The sequence below is a fragment of the Salvelinus namaycush genome, chromosome 13, assembly GCF_016432855.1.
Source record: "Salvelinus namaycush isolate Seneca chromosome 13, SaNama_1.0, whole genome shotgun sequence".
In the NCBI taxonomy this organism is placed as follows: Eukaryota; Metazoa; Chordata; class Actinopteri; order Salmoniformes; family Salmonidae; genus Salvelinus; species Salvelinus namaycush.
In genome coordinates, this window is record NC_052319.1 from 22,750,618 (window position 1) to 22,778,042 (window position 27,425).

General features: G+C 43.7%; 1 protein-coding gene across 1 annotated transcript in view; it reads right to left on the minus strand.

Moving 5' to 3' along the window:
* The window catches only part of LOC120058028 (diacylglycerol kinase beta), a 130,088-nt gene that overhangs the window by 27,621 nt on the left and 75,042 nt on the right, over nt 1-27,425 (minus strand). The window contains exons 19-21 of the mRNA XM_039006512.1: nt 22,831-22,895; nt 5,570-5,660; nt 1,930-2,131 (exon numbers count right to left, since the gene is read on the minus strand). Of these exons, the coding sequence (XP_038862440.1) occupies nt 1,930-2,131; nt 5,570-5,660; nt 22,831-22,895 (358 nt within the window). The remainder of the gene's footprint in view (nt 1-1,929; nt 2,132-5,569; nt 5,661-22,830; nt 22,896-27,425) is intronic.

Here is a 27,425-nt window from a genome sequence, read left to right on the forward strand (position 1 = left end):
AGGATTCAAACTAGTTCAGTCAGGAACGAGAAGCACAGATGCGGGGTGGTTAAGGAAGAGAGAGAAAGAGGATGGATGAAAGAGGAAGAGCGAGGAGGAAGAGTGAGAGTGTCACAGACAGGAAGTGATGTAACAAATAGAGGACAAAGAATCTGCCTTTTCACTGCAAGGAATCTGCCATCATCATCATCAGCATCCTCACTGCCATCGTCATCATCATCATCCCTGCCATTGTCATCATCATCCTCACTGTCATTATTATCATCATCCTCACTGCCATCATCATCATCACTGCCATTATAATCATCATCATCCTTAATACCATCATCATCATCCTCACTGCCATCGTCGTCATCATCATCACTGCCATTATCATCATCCTTAATACCATCATCATCATCATCATCATCATCCTCTGTGTCATCGTCATCATCATCATAATCACTACCATCATCATCATCCTCACTACCATCGTCCTCACTACCATATGTCTGTCTGCTTACACACAGGGCATGTTTTGGGACAGTAATAACGAGGCCAGAGAAGACTGTAGGCACAAGAGAAAGAGAGATGGACAGATAGAGGGGGTGCGGGGCAGTTAAATAGGGGGAGAGGGAGCTTCTGTTTCCCTCTCTCCTTCCCTCCTCTCCTCCCCCTTTCCTCCCCTCTTTCCTTTCCTCTTCTCCCCTCCTCTCCTCTTTCCTCCTTTCCCCTTCCCTCTTCTCCCCCCTTTCCTCCCCTCTTTCCTTTCCTCTTCTCCCCTCATCTCCTCTTTCCTCCTCTCCCCTTCTCTCCTCTCTCTCCTCTTTCCTCCCCTCCTTTATCTTTCCATCCCCTCCCCTCCTCTCCTCTACCCTTCCCTCCTTTCCCCATCTTATCCTCTCCCCTCTCAACAGAGTGAAACAGACCCGCTAGCCCAGCATCCAGCAGCCCAGCCTCTGAGGCAGTGTTCAGTGTTCTAGGTTAATTCATGGCACCCGAAAACAGCTGCTTGTCACCGACCTTGGCCAGTGGGCGCCAGGTCCTGCAAGCACAGCTCGTCCCCAATGTGTGTGTGTGTGTCAGCGGCTCGGCGCAGCTCATCCCCAATGTCCTCTGGGACAGATGCTCATGGGGGCCACAGCATCACCCGGGTGGCGCAGCGGTCTAAGGCACTGCATCTCAGTGCAAGAGGCGTCACTACAGTCCCTGGTTCAAATCCAGGCTGTATCACATCCGGCCGTGATTGGGAGTCCCATAGGGCGGCACACAATTGGCCCAGTGTTGTCCAGGTTTGACCGGGGTAGGCCGTCATTGTAAATAATAATTTGTTCTTTACTGACTTGCCTGGTTAAATTAAAAATTAAAAAGTAAATTAAAAAAGAGCTGACATTCTACTGGTTGCTGGCTGGTGGGTGAAATTGTGACAGTATGAAACACTTACAAAATGACACTAGAACTGTTTAGTGATCCCTCCCAGTCTCTCACAGACAAGCTTCAACAGAAAGTGCAGGCTAACTCGTTCCATATGGCAAGCCTGGGCTGCGGAGCAGAGGGAAAGGAATACAAGACTTCCCTAAGTGTGGAAATGACATAGTGTTTGGCATACAACTACGAGGCTTATGTGGTCAAGAAATGACAGACCAATCAGACACAATGGATCCTTTGACACCCATTGAACCACATTACACTAAATCCTAATGGCTGAAATCAAGAACATTATATAGTGGTATATTGAAAAGGCCAGAACTGGTCCCACTTCCCACCTTAGGCCTTTTCCCACTACTAAGCCGAGCCAAGCCAAGCTGAACCAAACTGTACTGAGCTGGCCTGGTTATGCATCCACATTAGTTACTGGAACTGTTCTGAAAAGGACACGGAAAAGATCATGGTTTTTGTGAAAAGGGTACATCACACTGGTGTTGCTGTGGGCGAGTTGAGTTGACTCACCCTGAACACAGAATTTGAGCTCCTTTATATCGGTGACGGTACTGGCGGGCATCCTGTCTGGAACCTTCTTGCTCATGCGGCTGTAGTTCCTCCTCTTCTTGGTCTCGCCCCACAGGTTGGAGCCGCCATGCATGCTGGGTATGTTCAGGACGGCGATGCCTTCCAACGACGTGCTGCTGAGGTCCAGGATGATACCATCACACTGAGGGAGAAAGAGAGAGGGGAAGTGATGGAGGAGGGTAGAGTGAGGGAGAGAGGGGGAGGGAAGGAGAGAGAGAAATAAATAAATAGAAAGAGGAGAAGAGGGAGATAAAGAGAGAGAGAGAGGGGGAGAGATAAAGAGAGAGGTAGAAAGAGTGAAAGAGACAGAGGGGAGGGGAGATGAGAGATCATGAACAAATACTTGAGACAATGGCTGAGACAGAACTGTGGACCCTAATAGATAGCCTAGAGTATCTTCAAGGAGGCTTCGCAGTGCTGCTACTTGCTAATTACAGACGCAGCGGTCTAAGGCACTGCATCTCAGTGCTAGAGGCGTCACTACAGGCAACCTGGTTCGAATCCAGGCTGTATCACAACCGGCCGTGATTGGGAGTCCTATAGGGCGGCGCACAATTGGCCCAGCGTCGTCCAGGTTTGGCCGGTGTAGGCCGTCATTGTAAATAAGAATTTGATCTTAATTGACTTGCCTAGTTACATTTTAAAAAACTGTCAAAAAGGGATCCCCTTCAAAAGGTACTTAGAGATAATTGTCTTTTCTGCACATCCATTCAAGGCAAGAAATATAGAGATTACATCCTTGTGTTTTCATTGAAGCTATGCTAATGAATGGTGTCATGTGACAGTATGTTTCATGTGAACCACATACAGTATAAGGCTATCTGATACAGATTGAAAATCAAAGGGGCCTTCCACTGTGATGCAGAATAGTAGAATATTGTTTATAACAGTATCCATGTGTGGATATTGGGAGGAGCAATGGTATACAATGAATCATTTTTACAGTAGCATCACAGTGCATGTTTGTATCAATACATGACATAATGTTGCCTTTGAGCGTTCTACCAGACTGTGTGTCGAAATTCTAGAAGAAAACAACTTCAGATGTCCCAGCTAGTGATTAACTAGAAAATGTACACATTCTGCACCATCAAGGGGATGTTGTTTGTCTCAGTTTATCCAAATGGTCGTACCAAAATAACTTGGTTACTTTGACATTGTCGGTCCAAGTATGCACTTTTCCATAAAGTCCCAATCAACAAATGTGTTCAAATAAGCTAATGTAGAAACAGAAAAAGAAAACACATTCATAATATTCAGCGACCACCCTCGTTGAAAGCAAATGATGTTTGAATGTACCTCAACCCACAATTGCTGTCAGAGCAAAGAAATATTTAGGTTTGAGTGCCCATGAAAAACCGTTTCAGTAACACACACAGAATATGACTCACACATACTCTCACGCGCACGCACGCACGCACGCACGCACGCACGCACGCACGCACGCACGCACGCACGCACGCACGCACGCACGCACGCACGCACACACAACGCACACACATACAAACACTGTCTAGAAAGTGCTTTCATTGTCAGTCTACTCTGTGAAGCTTTTAATAGCCCAGTTTAATTACATCTTGCAGGGCGATATAACCTCAGTGGTGAATCCTGCTACACCACATTTCACCACCCATCACTCTGTTCTCTGCTTCAAGGCATTAAACCGGGGATTTGACTGCTTGGCAGGCAGGCAGGCAGGCAGGCAGGCAGGCAGGCAGGCAGGCAGGCAGGCAGGCAGGCAGTCTGTCGGGTCTGTCTGTCGGGTCTGTCTGTCGGGTCTGTCTGTCGGGTCTGTCTGTGTGTGTGTCTGTGTGTGTGTGTGTTACACACTGAAAATAGTGGAGGCTCCTCAGTGAATTTCATAAAAATAAAAAGTGAAACAAATAAAACAAATAAAAAAGGTATCCTTTTTGGATGCAACTATACTAAATACAGTATATTCTCGTCACCAAATAATTGATTAAAACACAGTTTTGGAATGAAGGTCTACAGTAGCCTCACAGCACTCTGTAGGGTAGCACCATGGTGTAGCTGGAGGACAGCTAGCTTCCGTCCTCCTCTGGGTACATTAACTTCAATACAAAACCTAGGAGGCTCATGGTTCTCACCCCCTTCCATAGACTTACGCAGTAATTTTGACAACTTCCGGAGGATGTCCTCCAACCTATCAGAGCTCTTGCAGCATGAACTGACATATTTCCCACCCAATCAAAAGACCAGAGAATGAATCTAATACTAAAAGTGTAAGCTACAGCTAGTTAGCACTGCAGAGCATAAAATGTGGTGAGTAGTTGACTCAAAGAGAGAGAAAGACAATAGTTGAACAGTTTTGAACAAATGTATTTATTCCAAAATTAAGGAGAAGCGAGAGAGAGAGAGCTAGCTATATTTGGTTGTATTGTTTTTGCCTACTCAAACACCTGGCTCAAACAGAGAGGGATGCTATGTTAGCTAGCAGGCTATCCAACACCGGAACTCTTCCAATTCAAGGTAATCTTTTGATTTTTATAAATTTATTGCCACAGGGGCCCGCCGGTGTAATTTCTAAGCTACTTTCTGACTGTACACTGTACTTATGTTAGTTCTAGTAGATACAGTATATTGACTATGACGTGACAACGATGTAGGCTGTGTGTAGTGGTTAGCGGTCATTATATGAATGTTTTTTCACCTGGTCACAGACAGCTGATGTGTTGTGCACTGAAGTCCACAAGCGAAGGAAAAAAGTGAGAGGAGGAGAGCATGTAGATAGTTGCGAGAAGGATCATGCTGTTTTTATGTAGCTGCTATGAAAGTGAACTGTGTTTGTGTGTGATCAGGCGTGTATAGATGCAGTGTGCAAGGCGGTATTGAATGTGTCACTGTCTGTCACCTTGATTACAAAACATTATATCGACCTGTGCACCTACATTGTGGAAACCTCATGATGGGTACAGGGAAAATTTGAGTATCATGTAGTAGCCTAAACCTATAGATGTTACATTGAGCTGGGTGAATGGAATATGAATGACAGTCATCCAATATGCTGCAATAGAAATAAGGCCATGCTCACAAAAACAGGATCATCCTCCCTAATCTTAAACAGCACTGACCGCCACTGTTGTGTGTGAGTGTGTGTGTGTGTGTCTCATGCAGTACAGAGTCAGTTACCTGACATACTGGCTTAATGAAGCCTTCGCTGATAGAGAAGAAAAGCTAGCTACCTTCCCCGTGGGATTAAAATAATTTGTTTTAAATTCACTGTCTTTTAAGATGTATATTTTTTTGTTTGCAGGTCATTTAAAATAAAATAAAAACAACAGCGATGAACTGTTTAAACTTTGTCATCCCAAGATGTCCATAAGATGTGTTGATAAACAATTTAAATCACCAACTGATCTCCAGCCAAAGTGAAACTCTTGAGAGAGAGACACACAGAGAGAGAGAGACACAGAGAGAGACAGAGAGAGAGAGAGAGAGAGAGAGAGAGAGAGAGAGAGAGAGAGAGAGAGAGAGAGAGAGAGAGAGAGAGAGAGAGAGAGAGAATAACAATTTGGTGCTGTTAAAAAAACTCCAACTAAAGGGAATACCGGTGACTCACCTCCACTTCGATACACTCGTTGAGTTTCTTGCAAGTGGCGGAGATGGTCTCTGTGGTGCCAAACTCAAAGTACCACAACTTGTTCTTCATTCTGTCAATCAAACAGGAAGGAACAGGAAGAGAAAGAGAGGAAGTGTCATCAGGGGTACTACAGTTTCACTGGTTTTACTGTATTTCCATTATTCATTGATTCTTTGGCAGAATATGTCAACGCATAGGAAGCCTACGGTACATGGAATAAACTGTGTTTATTTTCAGCAAACTTAACATGTGTAAATATTTGTATGAACATAACAAGATTCAACAACTGAGACATAAACTGAACAAGTTCCACAGACATGTGACTAACAGAAATTGAATAATGTGTCCCTGAACAAAGGGGGGGTCAAAATCAAAAGTAACAGTCAGTATCTGGTGTGGCCACCAGCTGCATTAAGTACTGCAATGAATCTCCTCCTCATGGACTGCACCAGATTTGTCAGTTCTTGCTGTGAGATGTTACCCCACTCTTCCACCAAGGCACCTGCAAGTTCCTGGACATTCCTGGGGGGAATGGCCCGAGCCCTCACCCTCCGATCCAACAGGTCCCAGACGTGCTCAATGGGATTGAGATCCGGGCTCTTCACTGGCCATGGCAGAACACTGACATTCCTGTCTTGCAGGAAATCACGCACAAAACGAGCAGTATGGCTGGTGGCATTGTCATGCTGAAGGGTCATGTCAGGATGAGCCTGCAGGAAGGGTACCACATGAGGGAGGAGGATGTTTTCCCTGTAACGCACAGCATTGAGATTGCCTGCAATGACAACAATCTCAGTCCGATGATGCTGTGACACACCGCCCCAGACCATGACGGAGCCTCCACCTCCACATCGATCCCGCTTCAGAGTACAGGCCTTGGTGTAACGCTCATTCCTTCGACGATAAATGCGAATCCGATCATCGCCCCTGGTGAGACAAAACCGTGACTCATCAGTGAAGAGCACTTTTTGCCAGTCCTGTCTGGTCCAGCGACAGTGGGTTTGTGCCCATAGGCAACGTTGTTGCCGGTGATGTCTGGTGAAGACCTGCCTTACAACAGGCCTACAAGCCCTCAGTCCAGCCTCTCTCAGCCTATTGAGGGCAGTCTGAGCACTGATGGAGGGATTGTGCGTTCCTGGTGTAACTCGGGCAGTTGTTGTTGCCATCCTGTACCTGTCCCGTAGGTGTGATGTTCGGATATACCGATCCTGTGCAGGTGTTGTTACACGTGGTCTGTCACTGCGAGGAGGATCAGCTGTCTGTCCTGTCTCCCTGTAGCGCTGTCTTAGGCGTCTCACAGTATGGACATTGCAATTTATTGCCCTGGCCACATCTGCAGTCCTCATGCCTCCTTGCAGCATGCCTAAGGCACATTTACGCAGATGAGCAGGGACCCTGGGTATCTTTCTTTTGGTGTTTTTCAGAGTCAGTAGAAAGGCCTCTTTAGTGTCCTAAGTTTTCATAACTGTGATCTTAATTGCCTACCGTCTGTAAGCTTAACGACCGTTCCACAGGTGCATGTTCATTAATTGTGTATGGTTAATTGAACAAGCATGGGAAACAGTGTTAAAACCCTTTACAAAGAAGATCTGTGAAGTTATTTGGATTTTTACGAATTATCTTTGAAAGACAGGGTTCTGAAAAAGCTATGTTTCTTTTTTTGCTGAGTTTAGTTGTCCTCTACTATCCGAGTCCTGTCAGGGTAGGGAAATTAAACACAACAACTTTTGACAGTTTTCTGTCATGTTTGCTGTCATGTGAGGATCAGGTCGAAGCACTGCTAATGCAGCCCAAAGCCTAAACTCAACTAGGGGACAGCATTTTATTTTCAGAGCAATGAAGCACACAGGACACCTCCACACGGTCATTTTCGCCTCAGCCAAGGCTGGCATGACAACAATGACTTTGGGTGTGGATCAGCGACCGAGCCTACCATAAGATCATGTTTAATGACCCCCCCCCCCCACCACCACCCAAATTCAAAAACATACAACAACCTTTAGCCCTACAAAGTTGAAGTTCATGTTTAGTTCTGCCCTGGAGTTTGGCTTACCAGAGGTGACCTGTGTGACATTTTTTTTTATGTAGATGTATCACTTTTTCTATGATTTACACTAGTAACAAAGATGCATACAGAGGTGATATGCACATCCTAAACTTCAGAAAACCTGTACTGGGCAAAACATACTGTAGATTAAGAAAGGGAAGCCCTGCACACTGTCCAATGCTTCTCCCTAGTGCTTTAGTCCTGCATCATGATACAACAAAGTCATGTAACAAAAGACAAAGGATTAATGCTTCTGACTGTCAACACAGCCTGGATTCGAGAGAGAGAGGAACTGAACAGAGAGGTAAGGAAATTAACTTAACTGCAATTACATTTAACTATAATGAATCATTTTGATTTCCTCCATTTTATGATGAGATTACAACATCCTAGTCCCCAGGGGAAAGAATTGCCTATCTAAATGGATCTGGATTGTAAAGACTTGGACTCTACTGTCCTACTGAGCCCTGCTAATACATCTCTTCTACTGTACCTCCCCAGTCCTGGTGAAAGGTTGATGGGCTACACAAAGAAACCTCAGTAAGACAACTGTTAGGTGTGGGAAAGGAACATCACTGGCTGTGAAGAGAGATTCAAATCTCCAAGGGCAACATGAGCCAGTAGTGTGGTGTGTGTGTGTGTGTGTGTGTGTGTGTGTGTGTGTGTGTGTGTGTGTGTGTGTGTGTGTGTGTGTGTGTGTGTGTGTGTGTGTGTGCGAGACAGACAGACAGACAGACAGACAGACCAGACCAGACCAGACCAGACCAGACCAGACAGACCGACCGTGTCTCGATACTGATCAATCAGACAGACAAGGCTGTACATCTCAGACTGCAAGAATCAGCCTTCAGTCGTTCACTGCATGGTCTTACAAAACACCTCCTTCTGCACCTCCTCCTGTACCAGGCCTCATAACATTTACTGCTTCCCTGAGGACTTGTTCTACTCAACGACTACAGTGAAAGGCACAATTATTTCATGGTCAGTCTGGTCAAAACAAAAAGTAATGTGTTTGTACTTCTTCTATGCTAACTAGAAATCAGGTCCATTTTACAGTGTGTTCCAGAAACATGGCAAACACAGGTCTAGCTGTCTTGCTGATATTGACAACATGGTTATTGGTAAAGCAAGCTCTGTTGCCATGTGGGCAAAGCCGGTACCATGTTACTGTTACACAGTGGTGCAGCAGTGCTCTCTAGACTAGACATCAGTGTATTTCAGTACAGTGGGAATAAACCAAACAAACACAATGTGTCAATCTAAGCTTTAGAGGGAGATATACACTACCGGTCAAACATTTTCGAACACCTACTCATTCAAGGGTTTTTCTTTATTTTTACTATTTTCTACGTTGTAGAATAATAGTGAAAACATCAAAACTATGAAATAACACATATGAAATCATGTAGTAACCAAAAAAGTGTTAAATAAATCAAAATATATTTTATATTTGAGATTCTTCAAAGTAGCCACCCTTTGCCTTGATGACAGCTTTGCACACACTTGGCATACTCTCAACCAGCTTCATGAGGTAGTCACCTAGAATGCATTTCAATTAACAGGTGTGCCTTGTTAAAAGTTAATTTGTGGAATTTCTTTCCTTAGTGCGTTTGAGCCAGTCAGTTGTGTTGTGACAAGGTAGGGGTGGTTTACAGAAGACAGACCTATTTAGTTAAAGACCAAGTCCATAGTATGAGAAGAACAGCTCAAATAAACAAAGAGAAACGACAGTCCATCATTACTTTAAGACATGAAGGTCAGTCAATACGTAAAATTTCAAGAACTTTGAACATTTCTTCAAGTGCAGTTGCAAAAACCATCAAGCGCTATGATGAAACTGGCTCTCATGAGGACCACCACAGGAATGGAAGACCCAGAGTTACCTCTGAAGATAAGTTAATTAGAGTTACCAGCCTCAGAAATTGCAGCCCAAAAAATGCTTCACAGAGTTCAAGTAACATACACATCTCAACATCAACTGTTCAGAGGAGACTGTGTGTGTCAGGCCTTCATGGTCGAATTACTGCAAAGAAACCACTACTAAAGGACACCAAAAAGAAGAGACTTGCTTGGGCCAAGAAGCACGAGCAATGGACATTAGACCAGACATTAGAATTCAAGGCACACTTATTCAGCATGGCTACCACAGCATTCTGCAGCGATACGCCATCCCATCTGGTTTGGAATTAGTGGGACTTTCATTTGTTTTTCAACAGGACAATGACCCAACACACCTCCAGGCTGTGTACGGGCTATTTTACCAAGAAGGAGAGTGATGGAGTGCTGCATCAGATGACCTGGCCTCCACAATCCCCCGACCTCAACCAAATTGAGATGGTTTGAGATGAGTCGGACTGCAGAGTGAAGGAAAAGCAGTCTACAAATGCTCAGCATGTGGGAACTCCTTCAAGACTGTTGGAAAAGCATTCCAGGTGAAGCTGGTTGAGAGAATGGCAAGAGTGTACAAAGCTGTCATCAAAGCAAAGGGTGCTATTTGAAGAATCTCAAATATAAAAAATACACTATTATTTTGCAATGTAGAAAATAGTAAAAATAAAGAAAAACTCTTGAATGAGTAGGTGTTCGAAAACTTTTGATCGGTAGTGTATGCTTTTTACTACATTAGCTAGGTACTTGTAATATATATCCCTCCAGTGTCTCAAACTGTAAATATAGTTCAAAGCAGCTTGCCACCTCAATAACTTCCCCATAATCATCCAGTGTTACTTGAAGACATAGTTCAATGTTCAGTCTTTCTCACACTCACCTCACGGTTCACTAGAAACCTCTGCTCTGTCAATTATAGGATTATGAGCATATTTGAGATCACAATTAGACATGGTTTCAATTCTCAATGAGCCGAACTGCCTAACCTCATTAGCTAGCTTCCACTTGAGAAGCGCTGTAAAAATGCAATTAACTGAAATGTTTTTTTCTCTCTCTTTTGGACAGAGGAGAGCGTCAGGGAGAGAAAGGTACCTCCACAAGCCCTGCTTGTGTCCCCCTGAGTGCAGAGAAAAACCTTCAGAAAATGTACTGAATAAAAGCTGCATTTGGCCTAGGCTCACAGCCTTCTGGCACTAGTGTTTCAGACTCAGAGACCATTTTGTATACTGATGAGAAAAGGGTTTTTCATTCATATGCTTTGAGAGTTCCAGCTCAACATGCAAGGCTGTGTCTGTCTGTATGTAGGGCTGGTGAATGGAAGGGAATGGGTTCACAGGTTCAAACTGTGCTAACTGTGGCCTCAGGAGGCAAAGACTGATCAGTCTTCCTGATTGGAGCCCAGCCAAAACACCCTAGAGAGAGAACCAACGTTGATGGATGGATTGATATTTAATTACGGGAGGGAGGACATTGTGGCTAGGGGGGGAGGGGGATACAAACGTAGACCTAGATACAGGTGGTATGAAATGACAGTGTTGTGGTTAAAACAGTGGCTTCAGATTCACAAAAGTCCTTGGGGCACTAAACCCCTACGCCCACTCATCCTTCAAACCCCCCACCCCCATCAGAGTGATAACCATCTCTCCTAATCCCCAGTGAGAGCAGTGACCAACTGACCTCCCCTCTGCTTCCTCATCCCTCCCTCCCTCCCTTCCTGTATCTCTGGTACAGATCAGTCAAAGCTTACCTCACCTTGCATGGGCAGCAACAGTAGGGTCGTTCCACGAAAATATGAAATTGTGCACCAATATTTCATTTTCAAATCCTGTTATATTAAATGAAGTGCCCTTTAATATAGACCACATGGCAAATTCAATAAATCTGATTTTTAATATGAATAAAGACATCCGCATTTTGACGTTCCTCTGTTTTAACCCCAACATTTCTCCAAGTTTCACCATCATCATTGTAAAGCCCTGGTTATTTTGTTGCTTTGACAGTCATTTCTGAAGATGATTATTTATTTAATGTGATTAGTGATTAATCTAATCATACGAAATGTCTATCCCTCACTTTAAGGTCAACCCTGTTACGTGAACTGAAGTTTCATATAAATGGTGAAACTATTCCTTTTGAAAAAAAATATATCAAAAGAAACATTGAACATAATAGTCAAATCGTAGTGGAAAAGCAGGTGACCTGGTTCTGCTCTTATTGGGCATTTTGTGGGCCTCATTTATCAACCGTGCTACATTTCTTACTAAATTCTGGCATACAATGAGATTCTAGGTCTAGGACTTTTCTGTGCCACAAATTTTTGGGATTTATCAAAAATAATACAGCAAATGAGGGCGTTTTCCAGGCGGTGTTGTAGCACTCGTTCACCACCTCACAAATATAATATGGCTCTGGTTTATCAATGAAAATATGTGTATATGTTGTGCAACACACACATAACGCCTGGAAAACGCCCTCCATTCACATTTTATGGTAACAAAAACGCCCTCATTTGCTGTATTATTTTGAGATGTTGGAACTGGGCCATGATAGTTCCTAAAAGAAGGTGCAATGGCAAATTTGATCACATTTCTGCAGAGGTGTGGGCAGAATGTTACAGTGACTTTTCCAAATAACAAAATGCACGCTGTCTAGCGAATGCCAAGCACTGGCCGTGCATTCTGCAAGATTGATTGTCCTTTCAAGCAATTTAAAAGTAAATGCTACAGTCCACACTTCCATGCAAATTATGAATTGTTGTTCAATATTTTGTTTATAAACACAGTCATGTATTGATATCTCCTGGCTTGGTATAGGCTCTGAAATTAAATAGGTTAGGCTATGATTTCACGCTCCTAATCCTATTGCACAGCAAAAACTGGAGCCTACCCATACTGTCACATAGGACTAGGTCTACTGTCAAGGCTACCGGTCTATTTACTTTCCAGCATGCTTGCCTATTGAATGAGCGATTGATAAATGGTAGCCTACTATTTGTTGTGTTGTGGGAATAATTTAAACTAGTTATGTCAGAAAAGGAGAGAGACGTCATGCAATATGATTTTGATTTAAGCCTATATAATACAAGTAAAATAAACTTATTAGAGGACATGCAGCTATGCGATCACCTTACCAATGGAAAATGCATCTGTTTTATCATTAGGCCTACGTTTTAATGTTCTTATTAGCCTACCATTATTATGGGAGGTGCATCGAATGAGAGGTGCAAACACCTCCTATTTCCCCCAAACTAACAATAAGCCTATTTGCTTGCAATACAGTTGATCAACCTTCTAGAAGTTGTGTTCACGCAGGGTTTGAGATTTGCGCAGAGATATGCACACTTTCCCGTCAAGTTCAACATTTAAAAATACCAACCATTGCGGGAAAAAATTATGCATGCAAGGTTACTTTATTTTGCACTTAATAGGCACTTACTATAGTATGTTTTTATTTAACCTCTTGAGATGGGATTTTTTTATTTATTAAGTTGAACACTTTGACAGAAAGTTAAAATGAGGTGAAATAAAACTTTTTTGACTGAGGTACACAACCCAAAAGGTACTTATTTGATGGAACGACCCAGCAGCCTTTATCTGGCTGATCCTGACTGAGATACAGGGCCTGAAAGACAGACAGACGGAGGCTGTGTGTGTATGGCTGTGTCATGGCTTGCACTGTTACACCCAGAGATAGGAGGGGGTGGGAGGCAGAAGAGAGGGAGGTGCTGATGATGAAATGGGCATGGGGTGTTTGGTTTGGAAGTGGGAGATGAGGCGAGACTAGGTAGGGCTGTGCGTGTGTGAATGCTGGGGAATACTAATCCCAGTAACTAACCCTGTTCTGGGATCTCAGTTAATCCAATCAGATGACCAGTTTCCATCAACCTAAAGACCTGCAGTTGATAAAGGTGCTTATTAAGTAAGAGTGATACAATGGTTATCCCAGTTGCAGATCAACTATACTGATTGGTTGGGAGGAGATTAAGTTATAACTCAGGGAAGCCATGAATGAATAACCATTTAAAATGTTATGTTGACACAATCCCGCCCATGGTTTTGTAACCTCTGACCCTGGCTCCTGGCTGTAGACAAGCCCTGATGACCCTCTCCTTTCCCCACTACACTGACAGGTTCTGCCAATGACTGACGAGGTAGCTTGCAGCAGCAGACAGAGAGTCTGTGGGGTGAGGAGAGGAGCCTCAGGGTTCATACAGATCTGAGAATAGAAAAGACAGATACAGTGACCTGGCTCACCTATTGTATAAAGCCCTCAAACTCAACTCTGTACCTTGAAGCCAGTTCCACTGTATTTAATCAAAGACTGAGTTATACCTGGGACACCAGGGGTGTGCAATTAGTTATCAGGTAGAACAATAAACCAGCAGGCTCTGGACCTTGTAGGGTAACAGTTGATATGAAGGGACACACACACACCAAGAAATCTGACACAGATCCACTAGTTATAAAGGCACATGGTGTATGATCTTTCCCAGAGTCCTAAAAATAAAAACACCATATGAAACATGCCATATGATCTGAGCAAGCATGTCAGAGGAGAGCTACTGTCTGGCAGCGAGTCAGAGAGACAGGCAACAAAGAGGACTGGGTATATTTATCCTTTACACCACAGGAATACAACAGCACGACATGACCGGTTTAAACGGTTAAAAGAAACACTAACACACAGTGTGCTGTACTTATCTGGACACTCAAAACCATACTGTAGGCCAACACATGAGCACACACTACATAAACAGAGAGCTGGAGAGCTACCATGGGAGGCAGACAGTAGCAACACGCCCTGCCTACATGAGGATCTGTCTTTTGCAGCCATCTATTTATTTCCTGTGTTTGAGACGTGACAAATCCATTGGCACTTAAATCTCGCTGGATTGATTGCTTTCATTTTAACCCGTTAATGTTACGACCACGGAAATATTTGAAATGACCTGTCAAACACATCCTGATAATGGCTGAAATGGGCGCAGTGCAATACAGTACGTTGTCATTCGGAAAGTATCCAGACCCCTTGACTTTTTCCACATTTTGTTAGGTTACAGCGTTATTCTAATATTGATTAAATCGTTTTTTCCCCTCATCAATCTACACACAAAACCCCATAATGACAAAGCAAAAGCAAGTTTTTAGAAACGTTAGCAACTTTGAAAAAAACTGAAATATCACATTTACATTCAGTTGAAGTCAGAAGATGACATACACCTTGCCAAATACATTTAAACTCAGTTTTTCACAATTCCTGACATTTAATCCTAGGAAAGATTCCCTGTCTTAGGTCAGTTAAGATTACCATTTTATTTTAAGAATGTGAAATGTCAGAATAATAGTGGAGAGAATGATTTATTTCAGCTTTTATTTCTTTCATCACATTCCCAGTGGGTCAGAAGTTTACATACACTATTTGGTAGCATTGCCTTTAAATTGTTTAACTTGGGTGAAATGTTTAGGGTAGCCTTCCACAACCTTCCCACAATACGTTGGGTGAATTTTGGCCCATTCCTCCTGACAGAGCTGGTGTAACTGAGTCAGGTTTGTAGGCCTCCTTGCTCGCACACGCTTTTTCAGTTCTGCCCACAAATTTTCTATAGGATTGAGGTCAGGGCTTTGTGATGGCCACTCCAATACCTTGACTTTATTGTCCTTAAGCCATTTTGCCACAACTATGGAAGTATGCTTGGGGTCAATGTCCATTTGAAAGACCCATTTGCGACCACGCTTCAACTTCCTGACTGATGTCTTGAGATGTTGCTTCAATATATGCACATCATTTTCTTCCTCATAATGCCATCTATTTTCTGAAGTGCACCAGTCCCTCCTGCAGCAAAGCACCCCAACAACATGATGCTGCCACCCCCGTGCTTCACGGTTGGGATGGTGTTAACGATGGTTCAGGGATTTTTGTGAGAATTAAGGTATTCAATTTATTGTAACATTTCTTAGAAGGCACTCATTCAGCGCATTCAGAAAGTATTCAGACCCTTTCCCTTTTTCCACATTTTGTTACGTTACAACCTTATTCTAAAATTGATGAAATAAAACATTTTCCTCATTAATCTATATACAATACCCTATAATGTCAAAGCAAACAAGAAATTTTTGCAAATGTATTTAAAAATAAAAATAGAAATTCCTTATTTAAATAAGTATTCAGACCCTTCGCAATGACACTCAAAATTAATCTCATGTGCATCCTGTTTCCATTGATCATTCTTGAGATGTTTCTACAACTTGATTGCAGTCCACCTGTGGTAAATTCAATTGATTTGGAAATGCACACACCGGTCTATATAAGGTTCCACAGTTGACTGTGCATGTCAGAGCAAAAACCAAGCTTTGTTTCTGGTGTCCTTTGGTGTCCTTTGACAGCTCTTTGGTCTTGGCCATAGTGGAGTTTGGAGTGTGACTGTTTGAGGTTGTGGACAGGTGTCTTTTATACTGATAACAAGTTCAAACAGGTGCCATTAATACAGGTAACGAGTGGAGGACAGAGGAGCCTCTTAAAGAAGAAGTTACAGGTCTGTGAGAGCCAGAAATCTTGCTTGTTTGTAGGTGACCAAATACTTATTTTCCACCATCATTTGCAAATAAATTCATTAAAAATCCTACAATGTGATTTTCTGGATTTTTTTCCTAATTTTGTCTGTCATAGTTGAAGTGTACCTATGATGAAAATTACAGGCCTCTCTCATCTTTTTAAGTGGGAGAACTTGCATAATTGGTGGCTGGCTAAATACTTTTTTGCCCCACTGTATATATATATATATATATATATATATATATATATATAAAACCTATATGTTGTAAACGTAACAATTTTGATGACCGTTGCTATAGACAGAGTCTCTTTCTGCTCATCACACACAAAGCCAAGCAGAATGCATTGATTGAACTTGATTCATCAATGTGAAAATAATGAAGCAATGCCCCGATTAGCTTGAGAATAATTCATATTGACAGCAGCTGGTACAGCAGCACAGATACAGGTCAGTGCTCTGTGCTCAGACTGTGAATGCTCTTGGTAGTGCCCAACAAAAGTCTATTGTAGTCTACTACATATTGACTGTAAAGGGATGAATAAAGGAATAAAGATCTTCTCCCCTAGAGAAGGAGGAGTCCCATTATCCCATTCTGGCCAGGAGTGTTCCATTCTCACACCTGGGTGGGTGTCATTCACAATTCCTGCCAAAGCCCCTGCCCCCTCCTCTTTCTATGGTGGCTGAATTGTAAGAGTGAAATATAATATATGATAATGTCAAAGGTGAGGCTCGGTCTTTTGTTACATTCTTTGACTAAATGCAGCCTAGACGCCCTGCCTCTCTTCTAATCTGCATTGTTACCGCTGGGAAACCATTGGGAAACCGATTGTCCATTGGACTTAACCAAGACCCTACAGTGTCATTGTAATGAGACCAACAAAAGCATCAAGAAATGTTTTACTTTTTTCTCACAGGGAAATCTGACACTAATCTAAAACTTCCTCTCCACCCCTTCCCCCTGGGGCCTGACACACACACACACGCACGCATGCACGCACGCACGCACGCACGCACGCACGCACGCACGCACGCACGCACGCACCTCATTGCATTATGCTATGTCTCTGTGGTCATTAGCACCAAGGTTCCATGCTCCCTGTGGTCTGGCTACTGGTGCTACTGGTGCTACTGGTGCTTACACATGCTGATGGCTCCTCCGCTGGCTAAGGTGTCAGATCTCACACAGTGGGGAGAGGGGCCGTATGTGTGTGAGTGTGTGTGTGTTTGTGTGTGACATGGAGCACAACAAAGCACTCAGGCATGTAGTCCATTAGGCCACTCACTCTCTGAATTCAGCCATGTCAAAGGTCACTCATTGAGTGATATTTTCTCACCAGTCCCCTCTCTCTCTCTGGCTCCCACAGTAATGGGAGACCAAAGTGCCTGGTAGTCTAATCATCGCTAGATATAGAGCCACTGTCCTGCACCAAAAAAGCCCCAGATTGATTAAGTTTTACAAACCAAAGTTGATGTGTTACAGCCTTGTTGCAAACGTCCTTGGCCAGCAGTGTTACCATTGTCTCTGTGTCAATGGTAACGCCAGCCAAATGGCACAGACAGAAAGTCAGTCAGTCACAGAGTCAACAACATCACAGTGTTGATATTCTGGGGAATAGTTTCAGAACCCTATGGGCCCGGGTCACAAGTAGTGCACTAGAATAGGGTGCCAATTGGGATGCCCAGACAGTGTCTATCTTCTGTTAAATAGTTTTACAATGTGACAAAATAACAATCATGATAACCCGCCATTCTGTCAGCAGGTTAACTCCATGGCAACCGCTCTCCTTTTCTTAGGTACAGTGGCATTTGGGAACAGCATAAATATAATGTTTGACTTTGTAACCCACTGACTGGAATTGTAGCAATAATCAAGCCACATTAAATAAAACACAACTCCCCATGCAGAAGTAGATTTTATTTTATTTCTAAAATTAGAATAGAACTGAAATAAAGACTAGAATGTGTCCTGAACATATCTCTTTATCCACTGCTCGTCTCTGGCTCTCAATCTGTAAGGCACCTAAGTGCCAAGACAGCACAAACAGATCTGGGTCCAGGCTATCAATCTGTGGCAGTTCACAACAGTTTTAAGACAATATTCTGATTAACCTGAGGTATGCTGTAATATCTCTGCCTGTCTTTTTCAACCATCGTTCTACCTCCTGTCGTTCTGCCACGTGTCTTTGGATGAATGGGGAAAGGAAATCTAGGTCTGAGACTTAAGTCTTGTCTTGCGCATTAATTATTACGTTTCAAACTGGTGACAAGCTGCCCCCCTCCTTCTTTAGAACTTCCATACATGGACTAGCCTACATATGGCTAATTAGCCACAGTGGTAAACAACAACAGAAGCACCCATGTGTGTGTGTGTGTCATAGATACAACATGAAGAGCTGCAACAGGGAGATAGGACTCTAAATCAGTCACTGTCCCTCTCAGTCACAGACCACCTGCTGACAAATACTTCACTGAACACCACAACAAAGACAAAGTAAAAGAACATTCCCTAGTCGCATTCCCTAGGTAAAGGTTAGGTAAAGGTTCCCTAGGTAAAGGTTTAGCGTTGGCCTAGTTTATATGTCCCACATACCTACCAACTCACCGACAGACACATGCACGTAGGTACACACACAAGTACACATAAGCACGCACCCATACACTTTCGGTTGTGTAAAGCACCCCACCGAGTGCCATGTAGATCAGTTCCAAACAGTCTGCCAGGCTCACTGGCAGCAGCAGCAGTAGCAGCTATACAGGCATTAGTTCTCCACTCACCTCTCCTGAACCAGCCACTACACACAGCCCTCTTTGAACCAGCCACTGCACACAGCCCTCTTTGAACCAGCCACTGCGCGCACCCCCCCCCCCACACACACACACAAACACACACACAAACACACACACACACACACACACACCCATCAAAGAGGAAAGACAGGCAGGCCATACTCTTCCAACTGCATTCTCAAAGGGGGGGGGGGTAAAGACAAGCAAAGACTGGAAATGAAAGAGATGAACATCAAAGGAGTTACGATGCACTGTAAAAGACCACTGGGAGGGTGTATGTGTGTGACGGGGTGGGGGACAATCCAGTTCTGAGAAACGTCTTTATAAAAAAAATCCACAAGGTATTTAGTACATTCAGTACCGTTCAGTCACACATCGAGACATCATGACATCACTGTTGCTGCCCATTAAGCCCATCAACCTCCCAAAATGTTCCTCTTTCCCTCTATTGCTGCAATTTGAAGACACAATGGGACATAATTGAGTTGAGAACTGTGATTTGGTTCTTACACTTTGTTCCCTTTCCTTAAATAGAGATGACAGCTTCAACCTCAGTCAGTCAGGGAATCTCTCTCTCTAAGGGGCTTTATTGGCATGGAAAACATGTTTACATTGCCTTTTCTCCCAATAGATATGGGAGTTTATAAAAATTGGATTTGTTTTCGAATTCTTTGTGGGTCTGTGTAATCTGAGGGAAATATGTGTCTTTAATATGGTCATAAACTTGGCAGGAGGTTAGGAAGTGCAGCTCAGTTTCCATGTCATTTTGTGGGCAGTGTGCACATAGCCTGTCTTCTCTTGAGAGCCAGGTCTGCCTACGGCGACCTTTCTCAATAGCAAAGCTATGCTCACTGAGTCTGTACATAGTCAAAGCTTTCCTTAATTTTGGGTCAGTCACAGTGGTCTCTCTCTCTCTCTCTCTGACGGTTTGGTGCCAGATAAACAACCTCTCCCTCAACGTTAGCAAAACAAAGGAGCTGATTATGGACTTCAGGAGGAACCAGGCTGGACATGCCCCCATCCTCATCAACGGGGCCACCGAAGATGGTCAATCATTTTAAATTCCTCTGCGTACACATCTCAGAGAGGCTGAAATGGTCTAACCACACGGACACCGTAGTGTCCGTGTGGTTAATATGTATATCATAACTTTTTTATAAAAATTTGTATTGTTTTTATTTCACTCAATGGTCATGCTGCTCCCCCTATGGTCATTCCCCCCACCTCCTCAACAGTCTTTACTCTGCCTCCACCAAATGGACATTTATTTATTCATCACTGCCACAGTTGTTATTTAAGTGATAATGCCCGAGAAGCCGGTGTTTGGAGGATATATCGGCATGGGTGTTGTTAGGCCCGAGACGAAGTGGAGCAAACCGTACCAATATATCCTCCAAACACCGGCTTTGAGTGACTTTTATACAACTGGTTACCAACATATTCGAATAATGATTGACATGTTTTCATTAAAAACGTTATTTTCTGAATTTATTCATACTATTTCATCCTTCCAAAATATATAGCCCCGACCCAAATCTAGGGTTGCTACCCAAGCCGACTGGTTGTTCGTTCTATCGGTTCGGTTGCCAGAGACGTGTCCCAGTCGTTCATTCTCAATGTTCCACTGTCATACTGGCTGGCAACATTCTTATCCCTTGCTTGCTAGCTAGCCAACTAAGGCTAACTTACAGTCACATGAAAAATTGCAGCCAGAATAACAGCAAAGTAGCAGCATTTGCATTTGTTTCAGCTGTTTTTTAGTGACATGTATTTGGATACATCCATAACAATGAGCTAATGTGGCGCAATTTCACCTGGCATCGAAAATGTGCTGACTCGTCAGGACACTGTTGTTCAGAGGAGCTAGCTGCACTTCGTTTCGTTTGACTTTTTTTCCATTTTCATTTCTTTCTATATATCCATAAAAATTATGCCAGCTGATTCATGATTTCAACTGGCTGATTTCTCAAGGATGATCAATGGAAACAGGATGCACCTGAGCTCAATTTCGAGTCTCATAGCGAATGGTCTGAATACTTATGTAAATAAGGTTTTTCTGTTTTTTATTTTTAATACATTTGAAAAAAATTCTAAAAACTTGTTTACACTTTGTCCTTAAGGGGTATAGTGTGTAGATTGATGAGGAATAACATTTATTTAATACATTTTAGAATAAAGCTGTAACATGACAAAATGTGGAAAAAGTGAAGGGGTCGGAATACTTTCCGAATGCATTGTATATAGTATTATTTCTATTGTTGTTTTTTACGACCATTTTCATTATTTTATTTCACTTAGTCCTGCATATTGGAGCTCAAAGCCTAAGATGTTCACTGTACCCTGCAATCACACCTGCAACCCTGAATCTACCTCCGTCATGTGAAGCAAGCCTCCATTGTGTGAACTGACATTGACAGGCAGCATTTAGTCATAATGTCTGTCTGTCGTAAGGAAAATAACCCTTTGATTAAATATACTATAATGTGACGTAATCATAAAAAGTAAAAAAAAACATTATGCAAGGAAAGTTGAAGGCCAGAGCTGGAGCTGGTGTTCTAAATGATTCATGTCATTCATTTGACTGGTAGGAAGAGTTGTGTGGAGTCCGACTGCTTCTAATATGAGCATTTGTATTACACAAGGACTGACTGGCAAGGAATTCAATGGACAATATTCAGTCCCTTCAGGATTTTGTGATTCTGTGAGGACTTGTAAATTTGACCAATCACTGCACTATTACTGCATAAAACAGTTAAATCAGCAACAAGCTCTCACAGTCTCACTGCAGAATGAGACATTTATCCACGTTGCTCCAAATGTTAAACTTCTAAGTGTTTTTGACACCCTGGGTTGACTCCTCCTACTCAGTATTATTCCGTTACTCCAAAAGTCACATTTCTAAGTTGCTTCAAACGTCAAATTTAGAAGGTTGAGGGTTAAGGTTTTGGATAGGGTTAAAACATAACGTTTAGGCACTCATTCCAAATGGTTAAGGTAACGGTTAAGGTTTGGGATAGGGTTAAAAAAAATAACAACAAAAATCTTCTGATCCACATCGCCCTAGCAAAACCCAAGCCTACTTGCTGGTAATAGCGCTCACTGTTGCCCCTAGTGTCCGGTTTTGAAGGCATTTCCCACTGAAGTCACTCTTGAGCGATCTGCCTGCAATATTATTGCATAAAACTGACCGATCACTACAGTACAAAAAAAGGGCTTGCAATTTCAACCTATCATCACACATTTAATAAAAAAAACGTTTTTAACTAGGCAAGTCAGTTATTAAGAACAAATTATTATTTAGAATGATGGCCTACTGGGGAACAGTGGGACCGGCCTTGTTCAGGGGCAGAACGACAGATATCTTTTACCTTGTCAGCTCAGTACCTTTCGGGTACTGGCTCAATGCTCTAACCACTAGGCTACCTGCAGCCCCACATTTACAAATTGGACAAAATCATTGCATATTACCATGCAAAATGTCAGAAATGCCTCAGTAAAATCAAATATTTTTTTACAAATCGTGTACAACCCGGTGTGTATAACTACTTCCATAAATGTTTGACCCATGTATAAAATTTCACAGCCATTGCATCAGAACAGGACTCAAAATGGTAGTAAGGACCGGCCAGCCAGCCAGCTAGTCAGTTAGCATAGACACTGTACTTTGGCTGCATGGATCCCTTCTTTACGTCACAAATCAGTTAGCTAGTTTCCATTACCATCATAGACAGAAGCCAGGCAATGCCAATCTATTGATGTCACTAAGCAGGCAGGGTTTTTCCTGACCATTGATTTCTTCAAATATGCTATAGGTTTTCACAGCATGGAGGGACTCTATCTGGTTGATGGAAGTTGAGAGCAGCTAATGAGTAGTGACCATTCACTGTATCAGTAGCAGCTTGAGACAACACAGGGACACCAATACACCTTAAGTTAAGTGAAACAAAGTCTATATCAATCTCTCACCTGCTGTTGAATTTCTCTGGGTGCTTCTCTCTCATCAAGTGGAAGCGATGAGCGATGGACGCATCCTATAGTGGGAGACATAGAGCAGTTTTAAGCTACTACTGGGGCATCACCTTTGTGCTTGTGATCCTGTGCCTATGTGGTCCTAGGACTGCGCTAGGGATAATAACAGGGACAAAAAGTCACCACCTATCCCCCTGCCCTGCTTACCCCCTGTGTTGTGTGTTTGACCCCAGCCCTGGATTACCTCTGGGGGTAGGGGGTCAACGTAATCAGTCAAATGGCTCCAACACTAGGAATGACCCCACTTATAAATATGGGGTATGGGTGTGTGTGTTCTCCAGAGCCCGTCTTAGCTCTGCCATGACCTGAGGCCTGAGGGCAGGGTGATCTCACTCATATTAGTCTTGTGTGGTGGACAGAGCACAGAGTGAGAGATGGTGACTTTGTACTATAGGATAAAAAGCATGAAGATGAATAAGTGATTTTACTAGATGGGGAGGAGAGGTTATCCGGTAATGGACAGGCAGAGAAGATGGGGTATGGAGGAAATGGTCAATGCGGCGATGGACGTCATGTCCTGAAAGACAGACAGCTGGCTTCCTACCAGTTGTGGTGATGGTGATGATGGTGGCTATGAGAATGGTTACTAGACTGCAATGAAGATGGCAATTATTTTTGGCATTTTGATCTGCTCATAGAAATAAATGGACAACGAACCTTTGGAAAGGCCATCAGGTCAAACCTATTCTCAACAATGGAAAAAAGTCCCTGTCATCAGTCACTGATGTTGTCTTGACGACATTGCTGAAATTGAAACTAGAGCACATTCTGCTAACACAAAGAATGATTAAAGCAAAGACAGAATGTCAAAAGAGAGAGAGAGAAGTGGAAGAAGAGAGAGGTAGAGAGACAGAGAGAAAGAGATATTGCCAGAGAAAAGACGAGGGAGAGATCCAGAGAGCAATAGAGAGAGAGAGCGAGAGAGAAAGCCATAGAGAATGAAGGAGGGAATAATTGACAAATCAGACCTGTCATTGTAACAGATCTGCTCCTATATTTAGACTGGAGGCAGGCAGGCAGTCGAATGCTGACTGGCAGGCAGCTCAACACTACCACATCCTGCAGTCAGCAGGTCCCTCTCTCTCTCACTCTCCCCTCTCTCCCTCCTTCCCTTTCCTTTCCCACCACACGGGACAGAAGGAGGAAGTGGGACCAGACCCCTGTGTGCCAGCCACTGCCCTAGGGACCAGGGTTCAGGTCGCCATTCAGCCTGGCACAGGTCATGGCACTAATAGGAAACGGACATGGAGCCCTACAGAGAGACCAACCATCGGTTGTTGGGGCATTGGTTGGATTCCTGCCCGCCTGTGCAGGTGTTTCAGCGGTCGCCAGAGAGGAGACCGGAAAAGATTGGAAGGTTTGGGGTAAGGCACGCCGCATCACCCTCACCCCGTCACCCTCCTCCCACTATCCTTTGGAGCCTGTGTCATCTCCAGGGCTTTCCCTCCTTCAAACTTAACACGTCCCACAACATCATCAACTAGTGGGTCCCAAAATAGCTCTGCACCTGCCCACCTCGTCTGGCTTTTTGGCTGTGAATATGGGATGCATTTAAACTGGAACCTGGGGGGACAGTTGTTATTGGAGGTCTGGAGGAAAACCACACACCATACGCCAAATACTAGGCATAGTGATTAGAACATAGGTGGATGCAGGGAGTTGGTTTGTTGTTAACCTCTGGGCCTTGAGCCATGTTTAAAAAAGGGAGGGAGAGAGGTGGGAAAGAAATCATGACATTTGTTTTATTGAAGGACTGCATGTCCTGTATCTAGGGCAAGACCTTAATGTGACTCGCAGTGTCACAGTATCACAACAGCCTCCGAAAACACAACAAATAGCAACTATATGTGACACTGGATTGTGTCCAGTGCTCCTAGAGCAAGCACCGGCCAGTAGCCTATACTGTCCCCAAATACTGTCACTGTAAATATGTGACATTTGCTATACACCATAGTTGACTCTGTGTGACGAAGGTTGTTTTGATCTTGCCATTTGATGTTTGGCACATGGTGGGGGCGTGAGGGAGGATGGGGAGTGGACAAACAAACAAATCACTCGCTGGAAAATAAATGTCACCTCAGAACCATTTCTATCACAGCCCCCAGATAGAGGGAGAAATAGGTTGCTTTTTCAACCCATTTTGGTTGGTGCCCTTTCGGGAACATCAAAGTGTGATCTGGGGAAAAGTGGGTGTCACCCCTATCCCCCCCTCTCAACCCTCACCCCTATCTCACCCCTGTCAACCCTCACCCCTACCTCCCCACGTCAACCCTCACCCCATTCTGCAGCACTGGGACATACTTCAAAGCCATCCATCCAGTCCAGTCACCCATTGGTTTAGGGGCATCACACAAATACAGCTCTACAAAACTATTATTGGTTGGTTTCCTGGATACAGATTAAGCCAAGGCCTGGACTAAATTCTAAATTGAGAATTTCCATTGAAATTGCTTTTGAATAAGATAAATTAGGATGGTCAAACGGAACCGGAGCTCTAGATCTGAATGCCCATACAGGGTCATAGTGAGCCTATTGTAGCAAGCTGCTGTGCCTGTGTGCATGTGTGGAGTCCATCTGTGCCCCTGTCATCATAGCTGTAGGTAGCAGGTGCTAACGCGACTCGCTGGGGACCTGTTCCTGAGAGAATTTTGTTTTTATGTAAGCAATGCATGCTGCTTATATACAGTATCTTTGTGTGTTTGTGTGTGTGTGTGCGAAAGGGAGACAAATAGTTTGTGTGAATATGTGGGTTCATTTGTAAAAGGGTTTATACTGTATATTTGTGTATGATGTGTACAGTACCTATGATGTGTATCTGTGTGAGTGCATGTGTGTTCCGACAGACAGAGAGAAGAGTACGGGGTGGGGGGGTTGTTTCCCTCCCTATCTTTAAGAACCAGCCAGGTGTCACTCAGCACTGTCATTCATTACCGCGGTAACCTGGTCTGAACCTGGCAGACGCTAACTTCCTGTCACTGATACTTCCCCTGACCTTTGGTGTTGCCAGCACTACTCCTCCCCCCGCACCTCTCTCTCTCTCCCATCTTTATCCCCTCAGTCTAACCTTCACTTCCCTCTACCCTCCCTAGAGGCCTGGCTTGGCTGTCCCCTGAGCAAGCACTACACACCCTGCTGTCGACACACAGGACAGGTCACTGTGGATTGGATCCACAGACCACAGAGTAACACGGTGGGTAAGTAGCTATAGCTAACACATAGCTAGAGCGCCAGAGAGCTTTACATGGTAGAAGGGTCAGTGCCAGTCCCAGGCAATCTCCACTTCTCATAGCTAGGCATAGAGCTACGCTTGGAGAGCAGATAGCTTGTTGATGGCAGGACCCGTTTCATCGTTCTCTCGCACCCTGGAGAGATCGGCTTCCTCAAGTTAAGGGGCTGGGGAAGGGGTGAGGTGGCTTCTTTAATGGCTGCTGACATGGTGTGATTTCCCTCTCACTAATTCCTCACACAGATTATTTTCAGGGTGAGGGTTGGGAACGGGATCACTCAGGGTGCAGGGATGTAATACATTATAGGAGTATATGGAGTGCCTAATACATACTGTAAAGGCACGGCAGGGAGGGAAATCTTGGGGATTTCCGTGGGGATGTGAGACTGAAGTGGGGCTGAATTGTTTGAATTACAGGGGTTCTAAGAGAGCAAGGCAAGGTATGGAAGGAAGTCTTGGAATGCAATATGGGGATGTGGGATTGAAGTGAGGCTTAGGATTTGGGGTTGAAACCCAAGGTGCCTGCCATATGTACATGTAGACAGACTCCTCTCCCATCTGATCAGTGTGTTAGGGTTAGGGTTACAGTAATGACTGAGGGTTAATGTTAATGTAGTGTCTGTATGGTGAAATAGATCCAGAATGGCTAACATGAAGCCGTCTTGTCAAAGAGTTAGTTTCCTGTAGACAAGCTTCAGTCTGTGTCATTGTATTCAGACTAAAGTTTGACAGTGACCAGAGAAGGATTTTATATGAAGCTCTTCTCAATATGGATTTATGGTTGACTCTTCTTAGGATGTATGTTGTATGATTTTGTTAGATTTTATTTGTTATTTAATATGATCAAGTTTAAGTGTGTACTTAGTGCAGAGCACTGATGCCCAAAAACAATACAAAGTAATCTGAGGCAGAGAACAAATTAGCAATACCACAAAACACATCTTTATCTCTAGCCTAGAGCATTCTCTTAGTGACAGTCAATATGGCTACCACGTCATCCACAATTAACTCACTGCAACAAGAAACAGATGACAGTTGAGATTCAAAAATTGGCCTTGAGAGCGCCAACGCCATGGCAACCCAATCCCTGTCCCGGGAGGGGAAGGTCTGTGACTGTGATGGCAGGAAGTGATGCCCCAATATGGATATGGACATTGAACCTGATTCGGGGCTGCTAATGATTACATCATGATATGGCGTGAGTCATCGCGCCAGCGCTCGTTTGCCCAGGTGTCATTGGTGCACAGATATGCAGCCATCTGTCCCTGGCAACTGAAGCCATGGAGATGAGATCTGTTGCCCTGTT